At 57.5% G+C, this 27,960-nt stretch overlaps 2 protein-coding genes across 2 annotated transcripts; one reads left to right on the top strand and one right to left on the bottom strand.

Annotated features, from left to right (window-relative positions):
- The first annotated feature begins 143 nt into the window (after positions 1 to 143).
- FREY1 (Frey regulator of sperm-oocyte fusion 1) lies at positions 144 to 1,735 on the top strand. Its single transcript, XM_057404020.1, has 3 exons — positions 144 to 211; positions 414 to 487; positions 600 to 1,735. The coding sequence occupies exons 1-3, from the start codon at positions 144 to 146 to the stop codon at positions 734 to 736; spliced, it is 279 nt and encodes a 92-aa protein (XP_057260003.1). The 3' UTR covers positions 737 to 1,735.
- MAPK8IP1 (mitogen-activated protein kinase 8 interacting protein 1) lies at positions 1,019 to 24,257 on the bottom strand. The gene is made up of 12 exons (XM_057404019.1): positions 24,116 to 24,257; positions 17,224 to 17,329; positions 9,285 to 9,518; positions 6,421 to 6,502; positions 5,351 to 6,226; positions 4,817 to 4,892; positions 4,296 to 4,468; positions 3,947 to 4,056; positions 3,693 to 3,812; positions 2,751 to 2,821; positions 2,418 to 2,516; positions 1,019 to 2,010 (listed from the first exon to the last, which is right to left on the bottom strand). The coding sequence occupies exons 1-12, from the start codon at positions 24,199 to 24,201 to the stop codon at positions 1,938 to 1,940; spliced, it is 2,106 nt and encodes a 701-aa protein (XP_057260002.1). The 5' UTR covers positions 24,202 to 24,257; the 3' UTR covers positions 1,019 to 1,937.
- Positions 24,258 to 27,960: the final 3,703 nt, after the last annotated feature.

Here is a 27,960-nt window from a genome sequence, read left to right as displayed (position 1 = left end):
GACCACACAGCCCAGGACCAGAAGCTGATGTAGCAGGAGGGGGAGGCAGCAGCACCTGGGTGGGGGTCTGTTCCTTGCTAGCCCAGCTGGTGTCCTGGGGCCTCCTTTGTGACCTCGGTGCAGAGCCAGAGTCAGGGTGCAGGATGCAGTGGTGGCTGCTGCTGCTCGCCCTGCTGCTGGGGGATGCCATCCCGCGGCCCTTGGATGAGAGGTGATGGCATTTCCCTCCTCCTTCCCTTCCTCTCTGCTGCCCTGGTACCTGCAGAGGCACCCCGGGGATCCTGGCGTGGGCACCAAGCCCTCAAGCCCTGACTGGGCTGGGTCAGGACAAAGGGTGTGTAGGAGCTTTTATTTCAATGTGGGTGAGTGCTGTAGGGTCTCGGTTCACTCTCACCCCTGGTTTTCCTTCACAGGGCCAGCTACTCAGTCCCCGAGGACTTCTCTGCTCTCCTGGAGCTTCCACAGCAGCACTTTGGCTTGGTGGATGGTACAGCATGCTCCCTATCCCGCTTTCTCTGCACTCACCCTCGAGGCTGGTGCTTGTCCCCAGCACTGTGAGCAGCCCGGGGCTGAGCCCAGCCTCTCCACTCCACCTGCAGATTACGGCATCAAGCCCAAGCAGCCGCGTCTCAGGACCCGGGTGGGACGGAAGCGGCCGGAGTGGCTGCAAAGAGCTGGCAAAAGCAAGAGAGATGAGCTCGACCTGCAGGAGTACTATGATGATGCCCATATGTGAACCACTGTGCCCACCACAGCCTGGCCCCAGGGACCCCTCGCTGCAGGACAGCGTAGGTGTGGGGTGTAGGGTAAGGGTAAACCCTGCTTTGGGAGGGGACTGGAGCAGGTCACCTCCAGCCATCCCTTCTGATCATCACACAATGATTTCTGGACTTCAGGCAACTAGGGCTCTCAGCCCAAATCTGAGAAGCTCTATAGCTAGCTCCTCTTGAGGTCCCAGGATAAGGAAGCCAGGACCCAAACCTACTGCAGTGGGACACAAACAGCACAGCAGCCCTGCTCCATGAACCATCATATTTAATAGTTGTTGCCATCACAGCAGATCCAGCTGAAGCACAGAGCTCTCTGGCTGCAGGGACCGGGAGAGCTCTTCTACCTCCCCAGTGCTTTGCTCAGCTCCCTACAGGCTGTAGCCCTTCCCTGCCCCATGTCTGGTAGGCACCCAGCTCTGCCACTGCCTCTGGTACCTGCAGCCAGGGGGAGAGGAGAAAGGGGCAGAGAAAGTCTCCCCTCCTGAGAGTGTAGTTACTGCAGGGAGCTATAGAGGGGCATTTCTGTCTCTCCCCCTGGGCATGGATACAAGAAGGGAGGGATGGGGGCAGAGGCAGGGGTAAGCTGTCTCAGCTCATTCTGGTGCTGTTTCTGGCAGAGGGGATAGTGGGGCTTCCTCTGTCATTCCTGCCCAGCAGCCTTTATATCCCCAGGGCATGGCAGGGAGGTGATGCCTGCCCAAGGCAAGCCCATCCCCCTGGCAGAAGCCAGCGTTATGGGTTTTGTTTGCTGTAGCTGCTGTGTCTTCATATTGCAGGAATCTGACTCTGCATTAAAAGTCACCCCAGAGGGATGTGACGGGAAGCTGGGCCATGGTCACAAGGAGGAGATGCTGTCACCCCAGCCTGCAGCAGGAAAGGGCCTGAGCAAGCTCCGGCGCTCACAGGCAGGGCCCCCAGCAGGTACTTCTCCAATAAAATAAACTAAGAGTATTTTGTACAATAAACACGATTTGTCCAGCCCTCCCCCCTCCCGTCCCCCCCAGCCCAAGGAAGGGGAGTCACGAAAAGAGGCTGCACCCTGTGCCCCGGAGAGCCCTGCCCCGGGCCTGCTCCTCCTCCAGGCTCAAAGCAGCTCTTGTCCATGCACGACACGGGGAAGGGGCGACACTGCAGCCCTGGCTGTGCAGGAGGTGCCTGTGCCAGCCCCTACTCCAGGTAGATGTCCTCCGTGGGGCACGTGTACTCCACATACTCCTTGTAGAACTGCTGAAAAGCCCTCCTGCAACACAGCACGGGGCAAAGCTGAGCAGTGTCCTTCTCTACAAGGCATTTACAGACCCCTGCTTCCATTCTCACCCTTGCTCCTGCAGCCAGTTTGACCCTTCAGCCCCCCAGCTTCTGTGTTAGCACCCAGAGCTGCCATCAGATCATCCCTGCCCTGATGCCTGCACATCCACATGACTTTCAGCCGTCTGCCTGCAAAGCCTTGCAATGGGATGTGTTCCAGTGCTGTCAGGAATATGGTGCCTGTAGTTCTGTCAGCCCTGGCTGTCAACCCAAGCCTCTTGCTTGAAGGAAGAGGTGCCAGCCTGGGGCCAGTTCCAAGCCCCACATGTATGGGAAGATGGCAAGATTTGTTCCTCCTGCCCTTTGGGATCAAGCCTTCCCTGCCCAGCGAGGACTCACCCTACAGATTCTGCCAGTGGCTTCGTGGACTCCTCCGAGACGAAGACATGACAGGCAAATCTGTGGTCCGCAGGGTGCTTGGTGATGAACCCAAAATACCTGAGGGCAGACAGAGTGGGGGTGACTGGACCAACAGACAAATAGGCATCCCCTTGAGTATAAGGGTTTGGGACCTGAGACCCCCCAGACCCCACCAAGCCATGGCCCATGCCCATTGCTGTGATGCAATTCCCTTCCCAGCCCCAGTTGTGCTGCTCCCAGGCAGTGAGAAGGCAGCAAAGCCTCTGTGCTGAGCTGCTGGCATTGAGGGCTGCCCAGCACCTCACTACTTACTTGTTGTTCTTTGGATGGTACCCACAAAAGGAAATGTTCTTCAGCTGGAAAAAATGGCTACACTTGTTTACCTGGGGAGAGAGAAATGAGCTGTCAGAGCTTTCCTCCCCACTCCCCTGTGGGGCAGCAGGGCTCTGGACCTGGAAATATGTGCTTGGATTGAGCACTGAAATGAACTAGAGCCTGATCCAGGGCTGTTACCAGTAGCTTCAGGATGGTCCCAAACATCCACCTCAGCTGTCTCTATCTTAAGCAGCTCCTGGAGGCCCTGGGTTAGACTCTGGCACGAGCCTGTGCTGCTGTTCACCCAGCACACACAGTCTTTCCTCGCTAAATGCCAGTGGATAGAAGGTGAATGGATAACTGAGGTAAATGGATAGAAGGTGAATGGAACTAAGCCATTCAAGCCTGGGTGTTCAAAGGGCCCCAGCCAGAAATGAGAACTTACTTACAGGAGTTTAAAGAGCAACTAAGTTGGTGGCATCCTCTAGATAAAGGCAAGACCTGCAGAAACCTCAGCCCAGCTCTCTGTCACAGCACTTAGAGCCATAAACTAATCCTACCCCTGGCAGTAGGGGAGGTTTCCCAACAGCTTGCTGCAAAAGCTGTCTGCCCAGCACATGCTTTGCTAGGCTGCTTATGCAGAATGCTAATCAGCAGCCTGCCCTCACTAAAGAGATTACAGGGCAGATCTGGAGGACACCACTCAAAATAGTAGCAGAAAGGTTTAGGAGCAGCTGACAGATTACTGGTACAGCTCAGCTTTCAGCATCCCAGCACAGCAACATCTTTGGGAGATGCAAGGGCATCAGCCAGCTGTATGGCCCAAAACCAGGATTACATGATGCACAGAGGACCCTGATGGTGGGCCTACCATCCCAGTGATGGTGCTCAGAGCAGAAGCTGGGGAAGGGATGGGATGAGTGGCGAGAAAGGCACTACCTTGCTGTGCTCCTTGGAGTCATCAGCTTTCACAGCAATCTTGACCCCACGCACGCTGATCTCCAGGACGCAGCTGGAAGGTGGGTTAAAGTGCACAGTGAGGCGGCGCGTGGTGGCAATCTGGGGGAAAGACAGAGAGAAAAAGGCCTGGGACTCATGAGCAATGGTGATGGCTCACCCCTTCCTGTCCCCACTGAGGTTCTGCCCTGCTGCCAGGAAGAGCTCCTGCTTCTGCTGGTAGGGTGGGACATTACCTTCTGCATGGCCGCACATAGCACGTCATTGCCTTTGTGATAGGGAACCTGCACCGAGCCAAGGAACTTCACCCGAAACTGGTCCACCCAGTCGCTGCTCTTGGCCAGAGCTGCAAGAGAGAACACATAGGGGGAACCATCTCTAATGCCCAGGCTGAGATCTACCTCTCCATATTCCCACCCTTGGCTCTGCAACACTGGGTACCAGCTCCCAGCATCACACCAGAAGCTGCCTATCACTCCATGCTGGCTGCCTTTGGTCCTCCCTCCATCCCCCTGCTCGGCACCAGCCTCTGCTCAGCGGAAAGGAGCTGGACACAAGATTGGGATGTCAGCAGAAGCTTGGTACCTGTTATATGGTCTGGGTCCTTGGTGACTTCAATAGCGTAGTAGGCAGGAAAAATGCCCCGGTCGCCCGTCCGCATGTTGTAGGCCTCGTACCAATAATCTTCTGCCTGCACCTCCACCAACAGAGGATCATCCACCTCCAGCTCCAGCTCATCCGCGTGGCGAGGCACAAACCTGGGTAGAGAGGCACTGGTGCCTGGCTGGCCAGCAGCATAGGGGCCTTCTCACTGGTGGCAACACAAATCCCACCACTGGCCCAGGCTAAATAAAGCATTGGAGCAGGTTGAGACTCAAAAGGGCAAGGATAACCCCTATTGCACCACTCCTGCTGCCCTCAGAGGTGTTGCCCCTGCAGCAGCCTGGGCTGATATTGCTCCTGAGCAGGGCACGAGCTACAGGCAATGGTCTGGGGCTTCCCATGGTGGAAACACTGGGGTTTGGGCTGGCCACACTGCAGTGAGAGGGCAGCACCAGCTTTCCCCTGTAAGAGGCTGGGAGCCCCGCTCATGCCTGCAAGCTCACCTAAAGACAGCACGGTGGGTCTGCTCCTGCTCCTCCCCGTTGATCATGCAGGAGAACAACCCGAAGGACTCAGCACCTGGGGATGAAGGCAGAGGGGGACGTCTCAGCACCATAGACAAGGGATGGGCATGGGCCAGGCAGAAGAGACAAAGCCATGCGGTGTCACCAGCATTGTGGGACCAGCTGAACCACAGGAAGCCCTGCTTCTGGGACATACCACCACCACCACCAGTGCTCCTCTGGGGCTGGGGAGAAGGGCAGCACTCCAGGAGGGTGCCATCCCCCTGCAAGACCACTTAACCTCCCCCTCAGTATGGACATACCTTGGGCTAGGCAAAAGAGCATCCTGAAACCCCTCAGGCTCACAAGGCTTTTCCAAGCCCCCCCATGCCTCCCCAGCCACCAGGAACAAAGCCACAAAGGCTGCAGCAAGAACTGGGGCTCTTGTCTGCTGGTGGCTTCCCACGTACTGAGTGTGCCCTCAGCCTTGTACCGAGTGCCTGCTGCTCAGCTCCCCCCGTGCCCCGCACTCACTGGAGGAGCGTGCCCGGCCACTCATGAAGACATTGAGGAACTTCTTGGAGAAGTGGATGTCTGCCTCGGGAGTGGAGTCCTCGGACAGGCACACTGAGTCGCGCTTCAGCGCGTCCTCCTCATACTCCTCGCCGATGGCCGACTCGTAGGGCGAGGAGATGCAGTTGTCATAGACAGTGGCCGAGTCGCTCTCATCGCTGTAGCCCGAGTAGCACTGCTTGAGGCTCACCAGCTCCAGCTGCACGTTCTCGTCCACCACCAGCGTGTATTTGACCGAGTCATAGGACAGGGCGCTGGTGTCCGAGCTCACCGAGGCTCTCTGGAGGTTGTGCCCTGGCCGGGAGCCATTGCTCCCAGCACCGCAGGAAGCCCTGGGTAGGTTCATCTTGTCAGGGGAGGACATGTAGTCCAGCACCTCATCCTCCTCGCTGATGGAGGGGTTGGTTTTCCCTGCCAGGGCCGAGTAGCCAGAGGTGTCGACGTCGGAGCTGATGGACATGCGGTTCTCGCTGGACTGAGACAGGAATGGCTTGTCAGTCTCCAGAGGATCCGAGTTCTTCTGCACGGGCGTCAGGTAGATCTCCTCCGTGGCCTCCAGCCTTACATCTGTCTGATAGTGGATGCGGTCCCGGTGGGCCTCGGGGACCCTGGATGTCACCACCACCACGCTGGCACCGTGCGGCGGGGGCCGGCTGGTGGCCTGGTGCTTCTCAGGTGGCCGGGATGTGGCGATGCAGGCGGGTGCCATCTGGGTGGCTGCTGTGCGCCGGCACGGGCTCTCCGTGGATGTGCCCCGGTCTTTGGTGGAGGTTGTGCTGTTTTGGTGATTGACCTCATCACTCAGGCAAACGTGGTCGTGGGGAGGGGTCTGCTCACCTGCAGGGGGAGAAGAGAAGCATTGGCAGGCCCATAGAGGGTGATGCTCCCTTCTGGGGATGCCACCCAGACACACCCTGCATCCATGTGGGATGGTTTCCCTGACCTCCTGCACCAGCATCACTTGTCCCAGGCTCTTGAGACCCACAAAATAGTGCAAGGAGCTGCCCCTGGCCAACAGCTTGAGAACTCACCCGTTTTCAGAGGGGATGATGACCGGGACACCCGCTCCTGCCAACTGTGCTTTTTTGCCAGAGAGTTGTTATTCAGGGTGTCCTGAGGAGAGAAACAAAGATGCTTTGTAGCCCGGACAGTAAACAGCACGTGGTGGCGCAGCAGCAGCACCCATCCCTCCCCAGGATGCACGCACACATACATGGATAACTAGCAGACGTTAATCCTGATGGAGCTTCTGTGGGTGCTGTGCCCTGTGCGGCTGGTCACGCATGTGCAAACGTGTGTGCACAGGGGAACGTGCTCAGCTTCACTGTGACACCCATGGACCAAAGGCCACCAGGTCCCCTATAGAGGACAAGTCCTCCCTGCCTGCTTCAGCAGGGAATGACATCCCACCTGCTATAGCCCCCATCCTCTCCTGCACCCCCACCAAGTTCCCCCTGGCGCCTCCTGTGGAGCACCAGGTGTTTGTCCCCCATCTACAACCATGGCATTTTCCATGCCGTTGATTTTCACTCAACTGCTGAGCTCTGCTGGGACCCCCTGGATTTTCTCACAGCCTTATCACCAGCCTGCAGCTTCGACCAGCAGTGCAGGAGCTGCCCCATCCTTGCTTTGCTTCCCCACCAACATAAAGCAAGCCTTTGCCCTGAAACTCCATCACGTCGCATGCTGCTGCACCGTGGCTGCCAGATCCCTGCCTCCATGCAGGGGGGGAAGAGACCCCCACCACAACATCCCAGCATGGCCTCTGTGAGGCCCCCTGTGCCAAGGCTAATAACAGCATGTCTCTGCTTGCCTTACCCAGGGTAAGGATGGGCTGCGATGCGGCCAGGCAAGCTGCCACAGTGACAGCCTCTGCGTGCCAAAGGGCCAGCACACCAGCCAGCCTGGCTGCATGGAGTGGGAGGCAGCAATGCCGCAGGCAGATCCCACAAAGCCCATCCATCCCGCAGGGCCAGGGGTCTGCAATGCCCAGCCAGGGTGGAGAGGCATTCACAAGGTCTTAGAGGATGAACCTAGCCAGCCACAGCAGCTGTTTCTTCCCCTTTGGGAAGCTGGGGATGTTCCCCTCACTGTTTCCAGGCCATCTGCTGAGGCATGCAAGAGAAGCCGAATGGCCATGGTCCCTCTTGTGTTCCCTCCCACCTGCAGGAGGAGAGAGCTGAGCAGGCCCGGACGGTCTGGCACAGGTAAAGGCAGATCTCAGGCTAATCTCCAAGGAATACCCTGCACCCTGTCCTCATCATGGGGCACCACACATGGGCATGGAAAAACTGCCTTTAGCTAGGTAGGCATCCAGAACAGGCACCCCATGCACATCACAACCAGCCCGTCTCTCACTAGATGCCACCAACAGCACTGCCCTCCCTGGCTGGCCATGCCCCAGTCTGGAGCCCCTATTCCCCGTGCCAGCTGCGGCAAAGCCCCTATCTCCCATTCCCCATGTCCTCAGCTCAGCTATGCCCATGTGTCCTGGTGCCACCCCACAGGCTCCACCATCGCCCTGCAAGGGGACCATCAGCTCCAGCCCACCGCCTGTGCAAAACCCCCTCCACAGGCCTGTGGCCACCTCTGGACCAGCTGCCCAGGAGGAGGGCTCTACAGTCCCCATCCCCACAGCTGGATGTGCTTCCACGTGCCACTTGCTCCTTGGGGTCCCTGCACAGGGTGGGACCAGGCTGCTGCTGTCTCCTTGTCCATTATACTCAGTGGGGCTCCCCCCGCCTCCCCAGCCCTGCTGCCTTTGTCCCTGGTGCCAGCTGCCCCGAGGGTGCCCATCCTGGCTCTGTGCCTTCCTCCTCCTCCTCCTCCCAGCCGTGGCCTCAGGCAGAGAGCTGGCATCAGCTGCCAGTGCCGGGCTGGTGACACCCAGCTCCAACTACTCCCCATCTGTCACCCACAGGGACACCTGCCTCTCGCTTCAGTGCTCCTCGGCTCAGCGTCACTGCGACGACAATCCTCCTACTTGGCAGCAGGCAGGGCTCAACGCAGGAGGGTGGCAAAAATAGCCCCGCGCATCGCGCAGCCTGCCTGGCGTCAGGAAGTTTGCCAGAGCGATGGGGCAAAGGGGCTCTGGATGCTGCTCAGAGGGTCAGCATGTGGGGCACTGAAATACTGCCTGCCCCGGAACGACAGCAACCCCAATGCTGGTGGGGTGGGTAGGCTTGGAGAAAACCACCCAAAACCCGAGCGTGAACAAGACAACAGAACCCCCTTGTCCTCCTGGCCACCATTTTGGGCGTTGCTATTCTGTCTCTCCGATTTAGCACGGGGTGCTGACATTAATGCTTCTTTTGCCAGATGCTGCTGTTCTGGAGCAGAGCCCACCAAGTCCCCACCGCCGGGCTCTGGGCACCCTGTGTCACCATCCTGCCCTGGGGCAGCTGAAACCCAGCCAGATGTTGGCCCTGGGCTCGCCAGCCCCGTGGCATGGTGCCCTGTCCCGTGATGGCTCATTCATGCGTCGTTCACCATGGCTCATTTGCTCTCCATCCCTGTGGGGTCCCTTCCCTGCCCCGTAGCTCTCTGCCAGGCGCCACGGGCTCTGCTGGAGGCACAGCTCGCTCTCACCACACTTCCCGGCCTGTTCCCACCCCACCTCTGCAGGAGGGATGGAAGAAGGACGCACCCAGCTCTTCAAGCCCCCATCCAAGCGCATTGCCCGGGCAGGCTCAGCCGTTCGAGGGGGCGGCCCGACTGGGAGCGAGCACGTACGGGACGGGTGGCCCTGGGCCCAGCCCTGCGGTAAGGGATGCGGGCAGCGTAGGGCAGCGGGGCTCCCGCCACCCTCCATCCGTGCTCCCCCCCCATCCCTCCGAGACAAAAAGCCCCCGGCGGCGGGAGCATCCCGAATCCCGCCGCCCCGCCCCGTCCTCACCTGGCTGCGAGGCACCTGCGGGAAGAGGTTGAGCGTTGTGGGTCTCTTGGGCCGGTAGACATCGGTGGTGCCGGCCGGGGGCTCTTTCTGCAGCGGCTCGGGCGCCGTCTGCTCCTCGGCCGCCGCGTCCCCCGCCGCGTCGATGAGGTCGAGCTGGAGCATCTCGGCCTGCAGCCTTGCGGCCTCCCCGCCGCCCGCCGCCCGGGCCCCGCCGCCCGCCCGGCTCACATGGCCCTGCGGGAGCAGCGCCCGTTGTCAGCGCGCCGGGACGGCAGCGCCCGCTCCGCGCCTCCCGACCGGGGAAGGGAAGGGAAGGGAAGAGAAGGGGAGGGAAGGGGGGGCCGGCGCCGGGGCAGCCGCATCAGCACCCGGCGGCCTCTTCCTTTTAAAGGGGCAGGGATGTTATTCCCGAGGCTGCGGAGCTCCGCGCACCCTTCGCGCAGCCCCGCGCTGGGGTCCGGCCTTGCTGATCGCCCCCGGGTGATGGGGCACCCCCGGCACCCCATTCCCAGCAGGTGGCTGTAGGTACATGCGACCATCACGTTCCCCATGAGGTGTGCACATCCAGGTTTCATCTCGACATAACAGGGACATATTTTACAGTGAGAACAAACAATCAGAGAACCCCAGACTGGTTTGGGTTGTACAGGACCTTAAAGATCAACCCCCTGCCACAAGGACAGGGACACCTTCCACTAGAGCAGGGTGCTCCAAGCCCCGTCCAACCTGGCCTTGAACACTGCCAGGGATGGGGCAGCCACAGCTTCTCTGGACACCCTGTGCCAGCGCCTCAGCACCTTCATAGTGAAGAAATTTTTCCTTATATCCAACCTAAATCTCCCCTGTTTAAGTTTTAACCCATTACCCCTTGCTCTGTTGCTACAGTCCCTGATGGAGTCCCTCTCCAGCATCCTTGTAGGCCCCCTTCAGATACTGGAAGACTGCTATGAGCTCTGCATGGAGAACTCATAGCAGCCTTCGTTTGGCAGAACAACCTCCCAGGGACATGGTAGAGCCCTCATCACTGGAGGCTCTCAAGATGCGACTGGATATGGTGCTAGAGAATCTCATCTAGGCTCCCTTTCCCACAGAAGGTGACCAACTTCCCAGGTGACCTTTCGAGGTCCCTTCCAGCTTGGGCTGCCCTATGATTCTTCCTTCCAAGGCAGGCTGTGCCCTTTCTTGGTTCCTGTCCTGGCAGCTGGGACTCATACAAATGAGCAATCATGTTGGTTGGAGGTTTGGTCCAGCCCCTGCCTGGAGCAGGTCATTCAGGGTCTTGCCTGTAACGCCTGAATATCCCCAGGGATGGAGAACCCACCACCACGCTGGGTACTGGCACCAGTGCTGCTACTACTTCTCTCTATGGGGTTGAAGCTTTCACTGCACACCTCTGAAAGGAGTCTGGCTCCTTCTTCCCTGTAATGCCTGTTAGGCAGCCGGGAACAGCATCTACATTCCCCTTGGACTCCTCATCTTAGAATCATAGAATCAATTAGGTAGGAAAAGACCTTTAAGATCATCAACCCCAGCACTGCCAAGGCCACCACTGAACCATGTCACCAAAGGCCTCATCCACATGTTGTTTGAACACTTTCCAGGGACAGTGGTTCCACCACTGCCCTGGGCAGCCTGTTCCAATGCCTGAGCACCCTTTCAGTGAAGAAATCTTGAGCAAGCTATTTCTCATACACCTACATCTGCACATATCAGCCACGCAGAAGGGGTGCCATTGGCCAGGCACTATCACTTCAGCCCCAGCTGATGGTGGCTGTCCTCTGGCCAAGGGCAGCCCCACTCTTTCCCTTTCCACCCTTCACTCTTGGAGCAGGGCGGCCACCACAGCCTGCGAGGGCTGTGAGCAGCAGATGCCCCACTGCACCATCAAGGCTGGGTTCCAGCGCTGAGCCACCACGCTGCTGCTGTGTGAAGAGGCATCAATGTCCCCTGCTGCTCCAGGTGTTTAAAGGTCAGTGGTTTCCTTCCCCAGCCTCCTTCCTCGCACAACCGGAGCTTGCACATGCACGAGCCGCTGCAGGCAGCACTAATGGCTGTGACTTGGCATTAGTCACTTGAATTCCCGTGTTATCAGCTGTTTGTGGTGACTGGAAAGCTCGTCAGTGGGCAGAGGTGGAGAGGGGAGGTTTTTAGCAGCTGATGCTATCTGTGTCTCCAGCTGCACGGAGGATGCTCCTTGAACCATGAGGAATAAACAGCCCCAGCAGCTCTGGCAGCCCCTCCAAGAGCTCCTGCTGCTACCAGCTCCTAAACTGTCACACTACAGCCAGCACAAGGGCTCTGCCTGCTGCAGGCACAGGATGAACCCTCTAGGGGGGACATTTCACCCCAGTGTCCCTGTTGCTGCCACCAAAACCCATCACCCGTCCTCTTGAGGCTTTAAGCATTTAATTTCCTTGCTTTCACCAATGGCCTTCATACAAGTTCTGTGTTTCTGTGGCACCAGTTGCCTGTGCAAATCACGTGGATTTTAACAGGGAAACCAAGGCACAGGAAGAGAACTGGGTGGAAATACCAGATTATACCTAAGCAAGATATATCTGAGTCAGCTGGTTACGTTCAGCCTAGGCTGCTAATGATGCTGCCTCAGTAATCCTGGAGCTGCAGCAATCACTCAGAGGGAGAAGTCCCAGAAGGATTCAGAAAAGCAAAACAGTCCCTGCTCTGAAGAAAAGCACACCCTAGGAGGGATGCACTATTCCTGGTTCAATAGCTAGGAGGAAACGACAGCCACTGCAGGTACTTATTAATGGCCTGTAGCACAACAAAGTCCTTTTGAAGCCACATAGCCATAGATCACCTTTCCATCCAAGTGGAACCTGTGGTGATCTGTAAAGTGAGGGCACGGACTGGACTTTGGGAAGCCATTCTAACTGGAAGGATGCTGCCCCACCAGAACAGCATCAGGAGCTCTCTAGAAACAAGGTAATGGTACCTAAGGCCAGCTTGAGTATACTCATGCCTTAGCACAGATGCAATGGTGAGGTGACTTCCTAAAGTCCCTTCAGCCTGTGGGGGAGATTAAGGCATGTGGGAGAGCAGTACCAGTGCCTGAATCGTGTGGTGGGATGTACACAAGCTGTACACCTGGATCCCAATGCAGTCACGGGGAGGCTCACGCCTCCACTGCAGAGCCATCCCCGGGACAGACATGATGCTGGTGTGCTCCTGCTGATGCTGCCTCCAACCCACAGGGTGCCATCCCAACGGCAAGAATTCCCAGTGTCCAGCAACTGGTCTCTGATGGTCCCAGTGCTGCGGCCCGTGGGTTCCAGGGAGGTTGGAGCAGCATGGGCCCTGCTGCAATTGAGAGGTGCTGGGAGCACCACTGGGAGCACTGGTTTAGCCAGGGGAATAGCCAGTATGAGTGCTCTAACCCCAGGAAAGGATGGGTGCTGCTGCTCCCCTAGGAACGAAAGGCTCTGTCAAGAGGAGTGGGGTGATACACAGGGTGTTGCTTGGGTGACCCCAGTCTGTACCCACTAAGGTTGAGCAGGTGAAAGGCTCTTCCCTGCTTCCCACTCCATGTCGAAGAGGAGTGACAAAACCTTCAGCTGGGAAAAGCACTTCAGGAGCATGGGGAAGCAATGGGGACTTGCTGAGCAGAGAGACTGTGTCCCCTGTCCCTACCACCCAGATGTGACTGCTTCCTCCCAGCTTCTAAGCACCAGAGAAGCCTCTCTGCCCCAGCCTGGCGCAGCCACGTCTGGCGATGGATCACAGAGGCAGCTTCGTGGGACAGCCTTTGAAATAAGCAACAACCTCGCTGCTGTAGCCTTTGCTCCCAGTCCATACAGCCGGATCCCTGCCAGTGCCTGGATCAGCACGTTGGGTTGGCTGGCTCATGGCAGCCACTTTCCTCTTTGCAGTGGGTCCTGCTGGCCTTCTGAGGGCATCTGCTGCCAGCAGCACACTGGATCAGGGGTGGTGAACATCAAGAGAGAAAGCCTGGCATTCCCAGCAGTCATTTTATGCTGGGAAAACAAAGTGGTTTGCTTTTTTTCTGCACATATCTTCATGGCTGGTTCAGGCCTTTTCATAGGATCATAGAATTGAAGGGACCTTAAAGCTCATCCAGTTCCAACCCCTGCCACAGGCAGGGACACCTTCCACTAGAGCAGGTTGCTCCACGCCCCGTCCAACCTGGCCTTGAGCACTGCCAGGGATGGGGCAGCCACAGCTTCTCTGGGCACCCTGTGCCAGCACCTCAGCACCCTCACAGAGGACCACAAAGGCTCAGCAGAGCCCTACATCATCTCCTTCCATTTGCACTTGTTCTCGTGCTCTCAGGTGTTTCCAGGAAGGGTACTGCTTCTGCAGTAGAGATGAGGAACCACCGAGCCTTTATCAGCCTCAGCCTGGCTGGCTGCTGGGATCCATCTTGCTGGAACCAGGGATTGTCACACCAGACTTCCAAGCCGCCAAACCCAAAGCTTCTGTTGTTACTGTCCATCTCAACACTGCCATTTGAGAGGTGGAGGTGACATCCCTCACCTCTGAATCCTCCCGCTCTGCCATTCAACAGCCCTAAAGGCAGCTCTGCTCCTCCACTGAGCCCTCTCATTCACTTCACTCCCACTTTTCATTCACCCAGGACTTCCTGTTGTATTTAAGCCATGCTTCCAATTATTCCTCATTCTTACACGTGGTCTCCCATCCACGAGGTGCGGTCCTCATCCGCAGATAGCTCCCTCTTGCACAAACATCAGTCTACGCCTCCTTGCAGTATCTATGTGTCTAAGCCACTATTTCTGGAAAGCTGTTAAAATAGCCCTTGGTGAAATCATCTTTGTTTTTCCAGGACCCAAAAAAACCCAAACCCCACCTCTGTTTGGGGGTTGACCTCTGCCCTAGCCACTCATTCCTGACACAGGGTTCTGCTGCTGAGCAGCTCTGCCTGGATCCTGGAAGCTGCCCCCACCCAGCAGCTTCCTTCCCATCCCTCCAGCAGGCTTTGTCCCATTGCTCCTTCCTGCTGCTTTCCTGCTTGCTGCTGGCTCTGCCCATCTCTCTGGAGACTTGCTGCTGGATCAGGAAGCCTGGAGCAGCTCAACACATTCCCCGGAGCCCATGCTTCCCCTTTCCCCATCACTCCCGCTCCGGTGTGACCCCGCAGCCACCAGCCCGCTCTACCCCTGCATCCCTCTCTCCATCGCAGGGCTCTCACCAGCTGCCCATCACTGTGGAATGAGCAGGTAACAACCCTTACCCACCACGGGTGCTCTGCAGCACTGGCACCGGAGCTCACCATGGGCAGGACTCCATCATGGGCCCCCCCCAGCCCTGGCCCCCTTTGCCAAGCCATCCATCCCCATGTGATGCAATAAGCTGCTGACGCCGGCCGCGGGTCAGGAGGGATTTGCTGGCCCCTGCGCTGTGCACAGACCCAGCCAACTGCTCCCTCTGGGCCTGGCTGCATCCATCAGGCAGATCCTGCACTCCCATCACCTCCAACTCGCTCCAGACATCAATCGGGTTGGAAAGCTCCCTGGTTCTTGCGGCGTTAGGGATTGAAACCCCCCTCTTTGCTATTGCTGTCACCACTCTCGCTCCTGCTCCTCGGGCAATCCTCCACACCCCATATAAACCATTCAGACGTATTTTTAGCAGGCACTTTTTTTCCCCTGAGCGTGGTAGGCTTCTTCCTTTGCTGTGCTTATGAATAACTCGCTGCTTCCCCGGGGGCAGCCGCGCATCCCCCTTCCACACCAGCACGCTCTCAGTGCACCCAGGCGTTCACGCAGAGCACCCTGGGGCTGTCTCCTGTGTCTACTGAGGGTCAGGTTTCTGCAGCAACACAGAAACCCCTCAGTAAACTGCTTTAAATAGGCAAACAGCCTATTTCTACTCACTGTCCATGAAGGGTTGCAGCAGTTGAGCTGCAAGCTGTCTCCTCCAGCCTTACCCTCCTCACCAAACCTCAGCAAAGGGCTGGTGGCCCATAAAGAAGAAAGAAATCCTGTCCTTAAGAGCCTGGTGGTGCTATTGGCAGCAGAGAGCTGGGATGCCCAACAGGAAGAGTCCAGCACGGCTGGACACAGCCCTTGCCCGATTTATCGACTGCAGGCAGGAGGATCTTCCCACTGCCCTGCCTTCACATGGAGACTCAGCACTGGGCTTGCCTTTGGTTTTGCCTCCATTTATCCCTCCTTCCTTCAGCATACGCAGCTCATGAGCCCAGGCTCTCCTTGTCCTTCCCTGGCCATAAAGTCATAGAATCACAGAATAGTTAGCATTGGAAAGGACCTTAAGGCTCATCCAGTTCCAACCCCCCTGCCATGGGCAGGGACACTTCACACTAAACCATGTCACCCAAGGCTCTGTCCAACCTGGCCTTGAACACTGCCAGGGATGGAGCATTCACAACTTCCTTGGGCAACCCATTCCAGTGCCTCACCACCCTTACAGTAAAGAACTTCCTCCTTATATCCAATCTAAACTTCCCCTGTTTAAGTTTTAACCCATTACCCCTTGTCCTGTCACTACAGTCCCTAATGAAGAGTCCCTCCCAGCATCCCTATAGGCCCCCTTCAGATGCTGGAAGGCTGCTATGAGGTCTCCACGCAGCCTTCTCTTCTCCAGGCTGAACAGCCCCAGCTTCCTCAGCCTGTGTTCATACAGGAGGTGCTCCAGTCCCCTGATCATCCTCGTGGCCTCCTCTGGACTTGTTCCAACAGTTCCATGTCCTTTTTATGTTGAGGACACCAGAACTGCACACAGTGCTCCAAGTGAGGTCTCACAAGAGCAGAGTAGAGGGGTGGGAGCAGGAGGAGGCTGTGGCCACAGCAGAGATGCGGAGCAGTGGCTGCACCTCTGGAAGCAGCTGAATTTCTGCTGGGAAGGTCCCGAATCAGCCCAGGAGACATCAGGACTCCATGGATGAGATCTGCCTGTGCCTTCCTGCCGGCAACGGGGGATTCCCAACACCACAAATTCACTTGCTAATTTTAAATCTGCAACAAATTCCTGTGCCTCGCCCCTCCTCGCTGGGCCTTCATCAGCTCTGCACAGGAAACACTTCTCCTGAGGGATGAAATTATTCCCAAACCATTTGGCTGCTCCTCCAGCATTTGCATCCCTTTAGCATGAAACACACTGGTAAAATGCAGAATCCCTGCGTATTTACAAATCCAGCGTCGTTCTCGGTTTATCTCCAAGTTTCTGCTCCCGTGGCCTCCTTGTGCAGTTCTATTAGTGGTGTGAACCCTGTTGGGTCTCCACAATGTACCTCAGGGTGCTTAATGTGGATGGGAGATCCTCCTACAGCACCTGCATAGATTTCCCAGCTCCCATTTTTATTTCACCTGCTGTGGTCAGAGCCACCTCCTCCATCCCTGTTTCTCCAGCCTCCAGGTCTCCCACCCCCTAAACACGTTCTAAAGGCCAGTTTCCTTCAGCCCTTACAAGCCAGAAGGAATGCTTTGGGTAAGAGGAGGAGGGATCTCACCATGCCAAGCCAAACTGCACCTCCAGACCCAGGGACGCATGTGGGGAGCAGCAGGCACAGCCCATGTGGGACCTTCGGTGCCACCTCACACGTCCTCACTTCCCAAGGATGCTCATCAAGTGCCAGAAGCTCGCTGGTCATCCTACTCAAATGGGGGCACGGCCAAATCCTTGTGTGCATCCCTGAGGAACAAACTCAAACCTCCCCAGAGCAATGGGAACCAAAAGGCACTGTCTTTGAGACGCTTTTTATGTCCCTTGTTTGGCTGGCTCAGAAAGGGTCTGTGCTGTGCCATGGAGAGGAGAGGGCACTGCCAAGCAGAGGGCATTGCGGTTGTGACAATGGGCACCTTGAGGTAGCATCACCAGCCTGGAGACCTGGTATTCCTGCATGGGTACTGATGGTCCAGCCATCCCCACCAGCACGCTCTGCCCATCCCATCCCCAGCGCTGTCCCCATCCCCATCGCGCTCACCCGGGTGGCCAGGCTCTCCTTGCAGTGCAGGCTGATTCCACACTCGTCGGTGATCTCGGAGAGGTCTTCATCCTCAAACTCCTCGAGGCTGATGTCATGGGTGAGCCTGGAGGGAGCAGAGATGGTGCCATCACCCACTGCACGGGGCATGGGCAGGATGTGCAGGGTGGCATGCTGCCCACGGGCAGGAGCAGCACTGCCTGCCTTGGAGAGGCTCTCCAGGTCTTTACTGGGAAGAAAGACCAGGAAGGGGGCTCCTTCCAGAGGGGATGGGTCTGTCCCCACTGAATGGCTGAGCTTGGCATGGTCTGCAGCTGTGGGGAGGCAGGAGGAAAGTGCCCCAAGCCAGCCACTGGTCCCAGAGGCAGCAGGGATGTGCAGGCTGGGAGAGCATGGGACAGGCAGCAGAGCCAAACCCAAGCCAGGATGTTTGGCTCCCACCATCCCAGGGAAGCTCTGGGGTTGTTCCAGACACCCAACAGGGCAAAGACCAGTGTTATAGGGAAGGGTTCGGGGTCCTGGCAGGGCACAGCTGGAGGATGGACCAGCTGGGGTAGTGATCACATTGAGACCCACAGACCTTGCAAGCACCACAAACCTGCCTTTGGTTTTGCCTCCAGTTACCCCTCCTTCCCTCAGCACACACAGCCCACGAGCCCAGGCTCTCCCTGTCCTTCCTTGCCCATGTCCTGGAGCAGGAGGCACAACTGGCCTTCAGGCTCTGGCTGGGAAGGGTGTCCTGGGTCAGGTACTGCAGTAGGAGAGGGCAGCACCCAAATCACTCCCTGGGGTGCCTGTGGGTATCCCCATGGCCGTTGGTGCTGCCAAGCCTGCCTGGTTGGGGTCCCTTATGGCTGTGAGCTGCACAGGCTCATTGCACCCCTTCAGAAAGTTTAGAGATATCCTTCTAGCAGCTGGAAATGTGCTGATGGGTGAGTTCCTCATGTGCTTGATCGCATCCCTGGGGACCAGCAGGGAGTTCCTGGTTTCTGAGCATTAAAACCTTTCTCCGTGGTGGTACCACAATGATCCTCTTGCTTATTCATTACCATGGGGTAAATAAAGAAGCCCAGCTTGAAAGTCCTCTGCTAACCTATGTTGTGTGCCACCACTTCCATTGCTCTCAGCTCCTTGGGCTGGGAGATGCTTGGGTGAAAGCACTATGCTGAGCCCATCACCCCTCTCTGGCCTTGCCCTCACTGGCAGGGAAGGAAGGAGGAGGGTATTTTGTGACCTGCAGAGCTCCCACCCTCACTTCAAACATCACTCGCACACCCTAGGTCTCCCCCTTGCAGCGGCACCAAGCCAGTGCCATGGAAAGGTAACACTTCCTTATCCTGGTCCTCAGAGGTAGGGAAGGAGCAGGAGAAGCCTATGGGGGGAGCAGCATCGCCCATCCATGTTTCCAATGACCCCATCAATGGTTGGCTCCTTGGGTTAAGGGAGGCAAAAACCACTGTGGCCATGGGCTCCAGCCCCCATGATGGGCAGGGACACAGCCTTCATCACAGGGTGGGATGTCCTGACCCCCCCTTGCCCATCTCCTGCTGCTGCAGAGCAGGAGGCTCATGACGAGCCTGCAAAGCACAGATCGATTTCTTCTCCGGTTACACAGGTCACCAGGGTGGGACATCATCAGTCGATGATGCTCAGGGACTCCATCTGCCTTGGTGTGCAGAGCCCCCCATGCCGGGAAGGGGACCAGCAGCCCTGCCTGCACTTCCAGGGATGCGCAGGTCTCCAGCGCTGGTCCTACCTGCAGATGCTGCTGGACCACTTTGCCACGCAGCTCCCTGTGCAGCCAGGCAAAACTTTGGGCTCTGCTGCGTGCCAAGTTTGCTCCTGTCCTGTGGCCATCGCTCAGAGAAGGGTGATGTGCCCAAGGGCTGCTCCTCATCACCCTGCACACCCACAGGACAGCCCCCCTCATCCCCAAGCCCCCGGCCGGTCCCCTACCATTTCTCCCACTGATCTTCCAGCCAGCTCTCCTCCTCGGTGCTCGACTCCATTTTCAAGGGCAGCTGCATTGAGGAGAAACCCCCTTCGCTGAGGGACGCGCTCCCACCCTATAAGCAAACCCCCGTGCCTGGGGCAGGGAGGAGTGAGGAGGTGATGGGTGCCCGCTGCCTGTCCGCCTGCCCCGTCGCAGTCTGTGGCTGCCGGCACTGCTCTGTCTCCTCACTGCGCAACCTGGGGAAGCTCATTAAAAATAGATGGAATCAGCTGTCCTGGAGGGGAAAAAAACCATAACCTCACCACTGGGGCAGTGCCAAGTCCCTGCTCTCTGCTGGGGATGCTGACTGCCTCCCTGCCAGCCAGCCAGCCCGGCTCCTGGTCCTGCTCCAGCACCGCTCCCCAGCACCCGCAGCGGGATCTGCTTACCCCAGCACGGGTGCCCATGCTGCCCGGCCTCCTCCTGCCCTTGCTAAGCCAGGGTCAAGGGGCTCTGCTCCTCTCTGCCCCACTGCAGGGATGTGATGAGATCCTGAGAGAGACGGGAGCATCCGTCCGGCTTCCCGCCAGGCAGGGCAGGGATGCTTTCAGTGCAAGGGCCGCAGTGATTCCAGCAGCGGGACTGGCATCATGTCTGGCTGCATTCCCTGAGCAGAGGGAAGCAAGAGGAGCACCTTCACCAAGGGGCAAGCCTGGCTGGCACAGAGCAGTGCTGGGAGTGATGCTCCTTCCCCATCTACCCCTTCTCCTGCTTCAGGAGCTTCCCCAACCTCTACCCCCTGTTAAGGGGCAGAGAAATACCTGGTGAGCTGCTCTGCCAGCTCCCACCCCTCTCCTGCTGCCTAAGGAGGGTAGGACCTTTCCCAGGAGAGGCTGCCAAGTGTTGCCAACAAACTGTTGGCACAGTGGACTATCATCCTCCACCATCATCACTCATGATACTGTGTTCATTGTACCCGATAACGGTATCCAGGGCTCCATCTTCCCTATCAGCTCTGCCTGGAGGCACCTCGTCTGCTCGAAACCTCCTTGCTTAATGCTATGAATAAAGAAATCTCTATCTCCGTATTACTCCCCCCCTTTTCTTCTCTCATATGGATGCTTCAGGACTTCCCAGGAGATACAAGGAAGGCTCTCCCTTAGCACCCCCCACTCCCAGGGCTGGAAACACCCCTGCTTTTCTCTCTTGCTTCTCAAAGAGGCTAAAAATACCAGCAAAATGCAACAGCTCTGACTCCCCTCAGCTCCATCTCTGCCAGTACAACTCTGAGCAGGACCTACGTGGGTATTCTGGCCAACATCCCTCACCAGCAGCAGCAACAGAGGCACAGTGCTCCTGTAGGTGGGCATCACAGCATGGCAGGTACATGGGAGGTTGGCCCCAGACGCAAGGATGGAAGAGCCCTGTATCTGCAGAGGTTACGAAGGATGTGCCAAGAGGCACCCAGAGGCTGCAGCCCTGCTGAGCACATGAGAACTGATAAACTCAGGACAAGCAATGGAGCACACATGGGTGTTATCCACCTACAGAAGGAGCAGCTTGAACACATTGCTTATAGCAGCCTTAGCACCAAGCCTGGCTGCTGTGCCTCCCTCATCTCCATCCCCTGCCAGGGAAGAGGGGATCTGCAGCATCACCTCGCCAGCCCACTGCCGCTGCATGGGATTCCCACACAGGGACTGGGCCATGGCAACACATGTGATGGAGCTGGGGCTCCAGCAAGCCTGGGTACCCGGGCAGCACTCCAACCCTCTGCTCCCAGCAGCGCTATGTGCAAGTGCTGTCACCAGCATCAGTGGGAGTAATAGTACTACCCTACACTGGGCTGGCCCTGGGGGAAAGCCCAGAGATGCTCTTAATTGAACCAAGGAGAAGCTGCCTCCATCTCCATCAGAAGACAGCCCTTTCATTCCCCCTCACAGGAAGACAGGTATCCCTACTGCAAAACCCAGCTCATCGCCTCCAAACAGGTTCTTCTGATGGCTCAGATGAGCACAGCAGACACATAAAACAACCCACATTGCTAGCATTGGTTTGTGCATCAGCCTGAAGGTGCTGCTTTGAACTTCTGAGGAGCTGGAGGCCTCTCCTTCCCCTGAAGACCTCCTCCCCTCCTGAGGCCCCAGCAATGGCATGGAAAGGGCTGTGATTTCCCATAGGGCTCCCAGAGGAGCGAGGTAATTCCCCCTCTCTCCTGACCCATGCAAATAGCTCCCTAAGCGTTTCCTTCCTGAGGAGGTTTCCAGCCTCAGCAGCTCCATGGATGCTCTTTGCTTTCATTAGGGAGACCAGAAGGCGGATGTGCTCACAGACACACACACAGGTCCCAGCTACACCAGAGCCGCACTCATGGGGGCAGTGGAGCAGGCAGCACAAGCACTGCTCACACCCCAGTTGTGCCAACCCTCCCTGCCCTTCTTGTGCGGGGCAGAGGGACCCCCAGCCCCAGAGAGCCTCTCGCAGGAAAGCCTGGCCCCAAAGCACTGGCAACGCTTCTTGGCAGGGTGAGGAGCTGCATCACAGTGTCCCAGAGGAAGATGCTAAGGAGTCCCAGCGAGGCGCAGCCCACAGTGGGAGCCTTTGGGAGGTTTATGGACAACAGGGAGGCTGGGTGAGAAGAAATTTATGTTGCTGTCTACTACTGTGCTGTTGTTCTTGTGATGAGCAGCCACCTCTGGAGGTCCTCATGGCTAAAGGACCTCACCATTCTTCTCCTCCTGCCTCATAGAATCATAGAATGGTTTGTGTTGGAATTGACCCTAAAGCTCATCCAGTCCCAACCCCCTGCCACGCGCAGGGACACCTTCCACTAGAGCAGGTTGCTCCAATCCCAATCCAACCTGACCATAAACAACATAAACCCCCAGCCTGTCTGCTGCACATTTGGAGATTTTCCTGCTGCCCACTCTTGCACCTTCTGAATGCAGCAGCATCCAAGACCTCCCCTTATCTCAGCACCAAACCATCACCAGCAACGAGGACCTGCCAGGCCACCATTCCTGGCCTCCCCAGAGCTTAAAGACCCCATTGGAATACTTGCTGGCCAGGACCGGACCGAGTCCTCTCTTGGTTCAAACCATCTAACACTTGTGCCAGCGCATCACCACTCAGGGAGCTGGATGGGCAGGCAAACGTACCAGAGAGCATTAAACCTGAAATCCCTTGTCCTGCAGGCAGGAAGCAGAAGCAGAGTGGAGGGCTTAGCCAGGACCTCAGCACCAGCCACGGGCTGAGCCTTCACCCTGAGCCACACTCATCACTGCTGTCCATGGGGAATGGCTCCTCGCTGAGCAGGGACCCAGGACCTGAGACAGGCAGAACCACTGTAACACAGCTCACAACCAGTTCACAAGCAGAGCTCCCTCCTCGCACCACGCTCCATGCCATAACACTGCCTCTGATCCACCAGACCCTGCCCCAGGCTTCAGGGATATCACTGGCATCTCCTTCCACTTCAAGGCTGATACCCCAGGCTTGGTGGGTGCATGGGAAAGCTCTTGCACCCCTGCCTCGAGTACCCAGCGCTCTGGACCACGGAGGTTGCCTCTCCCCTGGAGCACAGCAAGCAGCAGAGCCTAATCCTCCTCCCAGAGCATCACTGTTTGCTGGGGAGCAGGAGGGTGCCCTGGGGACGGCCGCAGCATCCAGGACAGCGCTGTGTGATGAGCCTGACCCTCTCACAGGCCCGGAGCTGCTGTTCAGTGCAGCCCTCAAGCTCCAGCCCCTGGCTCAGTGGCCAAGCCCCCTCTCCATGGTGGATGCTGCCAGAGGCAGTGTTTAACGGCTGGGTTTGCAGGATGCACCAGCCATGTTGTAGCAGCTCCCAGCAGCTCTTGCAGGCAGCTCTGCAAGAGGAGGAAGATGCTGAAGCCCTGGAGCCACAGAAAAGGGCTCCAGGAGCAGAGCCCATCAGGGGTAAATGGCCTGACACCACAGCTCGACTGCACCTTCCCGCTTCCTCACAGGGATCTGCTGATTCCCACACCACAGGGGCTGGGGCCTGCTATAGGTAAGGGGCAGCTTAGCTGTGGCCCCAAGTGTGGACCAGCCCTTCCTTTCCCTGCCCAAAATCTCACCACATAAAGCAGCCAGTACCAATCCCCTCATCTCAGCCAGCTCCCCTACAGCACCCCTGGGTGCCAGAGGCAAGCAGAGAGCGACGGCTGATGGCGCGGGCACCAGAAGCAGTGAGCATCACACCAATGACAAGCAAACAACACCGGGCACAGCATCCCCTTACCCACCCAGTGCATCCCTGTCCCAGAGCCGGAGCCTCCAGAGCCCCAGGCCATCCCTGGCCTGGCTCCTGCCATCGGAAGTCCCTGTGACCAGCCCTGCTGGGTTTTGGAGGAGACACAGCCCCTGCATCCCAAATCGATGGGAGCGCTTAGCATTGCCGAGCAGATCAATCCTGGCACTCTCCCATCATCTCACTCGGGATTCTGGTTTCGCAGGGGTGGGGAGGAAGGGGGAACACCTGAGATTTCTAGGAAAGGGCTAGAAAAAGGCTTTACTGGGGGTGGGAAAGAAATGAAGGGTTTTCACATGAGGAAAAGGTGTTTAAAGAGCAGATCAGCCAGGTGAGGAGGCCGGGGGGTGGAGGGGGACAAGCAGGGGTCTGGTGGGACCTGCAGTGGTATGTGGGGTGAGGGCAACGAATGGGGGGGAGAGGCTGACACTGAAGCAACATATGGGGGGGGGGGGGGAGGCTGGAGTGATGCATGCGGTGGGGTCCAGCGGTGCCCGGGATGGGGGGCAGAGGGTTGGGTGGGGTGGGGAGCGAAGGATGCGCAAGGAGGCAGCGGGGGCCCGGCGCGGCGGTGTGGGGCGGTGAGGGGGGGGTGGTGCTGCAGCAGATGGGGAGCGGTGCTTGGGGAAGGGGAGCAGGGGGCAGCCCGCGGGGGTCCCGGGAGCGGTGTGGGGGGATGCAGCCGGTACCTGAAATTGGGGGGCGAGGCGAGGTGCAGCCCCAGGAACGGGGAGGAGGCGGGCGGGGATGCGGCTCCTTTCTCTCGCTCCGCCATTCTGTGGCTCTCTCCATGCAGGCGGAGGGCGGGCGGGAGGGAGGGAGGCAGGGAAGGAGGGATGGAGGGAGGGGGATGCTGTGGTGCCGGCGGGGAGGGACATACCTGCCGCCGGGGAGAGGGGGGGGCGCGGGGCGCGGCCGGGGGGGCTCCTTCCGCGGCCCCCAGCGGCAGCTGCAGGACAGATGTGACCGCAGCTGGAGGCGACAACCCGCATTCCCCCCCCCCCCCCCCCCCGCGCAGGCCATGGGAAACGCCGGGCCGGCGGGGCAGATGTGCCCGCAGCTGGAATTACACCCCCACCCCCCCCCCCCCCCCGGCTGTGTCCGCAGCTGGAGGCACAGCCCCGCAGGCAGATGTGCCTCAGCGGACCCACTGCAGCCGGGTCTCCCCCAGGCACGGGCTGGACACTCAGGGCCGCTGTCGAGGGTCTCCTCCGCAGCGGGGACGTGCCCGAGGCGGGAGGTGCAGAGCGAAACCCGGGCTGCGCTCTCCCCCCATCGCGGGTTGGCAGCACCCTGCTGGCAACAGGTCTGCAGCCCCGGCACAGACCCTGTCCCTGAGGAAGCTTGTCAGGGCTGCGAGCACCGCGAGGGGAAGTGGAAAAGCAGCTTGAACACACGTTCTACAGGCATGAGGCAGGGAAATGCACGTCTCGAGGTTGCAGGTCTCTTCCCAGAACAGGCATCCAGCGATGTCCCAGGGAGCATCTCATCTTGGGTGAAGGTTCTCTGCTGCTACTCTTCCGCACCAGGTTTCCCTCCCCTGCCTCTCCTCCACATCCTTTGCAGGCAGAAGAGAGTACAGGTTGTGCTGTGCACAGGAATAGGTAACATCGGTATTTTTAGGTGCCAAGGCCACTTCTTGTGCCTGAACAGGAGAATGTTTTGTACTCCCTCCATGCCCACCCTGCTGCTGCGGCAGTTCTGGATAGGGAGCAGGGCACTGCTTTAGCACAGTTTAAAGACAGCAGATCACACCAGTGTTTCTCAAAGCACAGAGCTGTCATTGAGCAATCGTATTAGTCGTTGGCCAAGACCCAGGCCGTCAGCTGGTCCTCCAGAGGAGAGCAGGCAGAGCCCTCCAAGGCACACAGCCCTGCTCTCTCTCAGAGCCTTGGTCTCCTGCCAGACTAGCTTGAAAGAGACGTTAGTCCTGGGTCAGGGTGGAAACAAGCACACACCACAGGGTCACCACACACAGCACCTGGGGCAGCATCCTGGGTGGGGGTGAGGTGTCCCCTGTGCAGTTTGGACACACAGAGTGAACTGTCTTGCATGCAGGACTCAAGAGACACACCAGTGCTCCTCCAGGGCTCTGACACAGCTCCATCTCGAAGCGTAAACCCTGGCTACCATGATTCCTCTGCAGCCTCCCCTGTGCTTTGGCTTCTGAGCTGGGGCAGAAGCTGAAGGCAGAAGCCTTAAGGCTGCCTCCTCCCCCTGCAGCCACATCACCACCAATGCATCTTATCCTCCGCTGGGACACCAAGAGCTCCCCCCAGCTTGGTCATCAGGCCTCTCATCCCAGCCCTGGCCTGCCAGGAGCCCCATTTTGGCCTTTCTGGCTGCACTATCACTGGTCACATCCATCTCCTTACGGGCACAGCAGAGCCCATGGGCTCTGCGAGAGCGCATGTCCATCTCCTGCAGAGACCACACTTCTGTCCTAGCCCCCGCCTCTGCTCACAAGGCATCTCCCGGCTTTAAGGCATCTCCCATCTTATTTGTCTCTTTCAAACTGTCCAACTGAACATCAAGTTCACTTCATAGAAACTATTCTCAGCCTTATGTTAAGTCTGAGGAGAGATTATGTGTGCAGAGAGGTTTTCCTGCTTCTCCCCACCTGTTGAACCTCCTCACCTCACCCTAGACGCAGCTGTGATACCAGACCAGCACTCTGCTCTCTCCATCAGCCATCCTGCTCACTGCTCCAGTTTCCCCTCCAGAGCTCCAGCTCCCATCTCTTCACATCCAGGTGTGTTTTCCACTTCCAAACCTTTCACCTAACCCCTCCCAAAGCTGCTCCAGCTCCTTCTTTGTGCAGACAGAAGAGAACAAGGGGGATTTTCCCCAACCACCGGCACAGGCAGCAGGCCATCTCCCTCTGCTAGAAATCCAAGGTTAGCCAGCTTCCATCCTTAGCCACATCACCGTCATTCCTTTGACAGGGAGAACAGATGTTCTGGCCAGTGCAGGCTGCTTCAAACCCAACCCCTCCAGGTCTATTTGACATTACTACACTCCAGGTAGGGAAAGCAGGACTGAGTTTGCCATCATCCTGCCTCTCCATCTTCCATAGCACTGGCTTTTTGTCATGCACGAGCCACTTCAAGCACTGAAGTGTTACTTCCTCAAGCCCACAAGGTCCTTGCCATTGATAAGACAACAGCTCAGCAACAGCAAGAGCCTTGACCCCAGCCCCACTCAGTTAACCAGCGCACTGCACACATTGTATTCTCACAGACAAGCATACTGTTTTATCTCCAGCACCTCTTTGAAACACCTGAACTTACCATCTCCAAAACCTCCCTTTTGCATCTCAAACTTGCCCAGCAAAGCAGACTCCAAATTTTCAATGCTTATGTACATGAAGTACTTTTAAGCTGTGTCTTGGCTTTGTTAGATGTTTGCAATAACCACTTAGCTGGTCTTTAGACTGATGCTACCTGGACATACCCAGCTGAGGCTCTCGTGCTGCTGTTCTGGATCAGACCCATTGACAAACCTGGACAAGTAACTGCAGGACAATTTGCACTTCCTAAAGTCTTGCTGGGTGCCAAGAAAGTAACATACCTCAGGTAATTCTCCAAAGAGAAAAAAATAGGGTTCAGTAACTGGGTCTACACACAGGAGCACCAAGGAGGATGGCAGGAAGCACAAGCAGGACTTCAACTGTGTCCTAGCTAGTTACTAGACTGCTAAGTCATGGTGATTTTAGTATCAGTTCGTGAGTTAGCTTAAGAACTGCAAGAGAAAAAGCTCAATTGCTGACAAACGTGTCCTAGTTTTAGATGGGATGGAGTTAATTTTCTTCCTAGAAGCTCGTGCAGTGCTGTTTTGGCTTTAGCCTGAAGATAACATTGGTAATGCACTGACGGTTTAGTTGTTGCTCAATAGCCCTTACCCCGATAGAGGACTTCTCAGTCTCTCATGTTCTACCAGTGAGGAGGGGCACAAGAAGCCGTGAGGAAGCACAGCCAGGACACCTGACCCGAACTAGCCAAAGGGATATTCCATACCACAGCACATCATGCCCAGTATGTAAACAGAGGTGGGAGGGGGGGTTGGCTGGGAGCCACCAATCACTGCTTGAGATGGGCATTGGTCAATGGGCTGTGAGCAACTGTACTATGCACCACTTTTGTTCTCAGGGGGTGATGTTTATTCCTTCCTCTAATTATTATATTTTACTTTTATTTCAATTATTAAGCTGTTCCTATCTCAACCCATATGTTTTACATGTGCTCTGATTCTCCTTTCCATCCCACTGGGGAGTGGAAGGGAGCGAGCAGCTGAGTGGTACTCAATGGCTGGCTGGTGTTAACACCAGTCACGACCCACAGCTTCACAGCACTCCCCCGCTCCAGTGCTCACCCCCTCAGTTGAAAGGAGCCTCCACATCACCCTGGGAAACGTCCTGAAAGCCACTACTCTCACTACTTCTCCCCCTTCCCAGGCAGAGCTCACACTGCCTGCTTCAGGTCAGATATTGCCACCTAGCCCTGAGACACAGAAAAAGGCCATTATCCCAGGAAAT

Source organism: Pezoporus wallicus, unplaced genomic scaffold (assembly GCF_028554395.1).
Source record: "Pezoporus wallicus isolate ANWC-B61680 ecotype Strahan unplaced genomic scaffold, APGP_CSIRO_Pwel_v1 contig_8673, whole genome shotgun sequence".
Classification (NCBI taxonomy): Eukaryota; Metazoa; Chordata; class Aves; order Psittaciformes; family Psittacidae; genus Pezoporus; species Pezoporus wallicus.
This window is presented reverse-complemented; position numbering and strand designations above follow the sequence as displayed.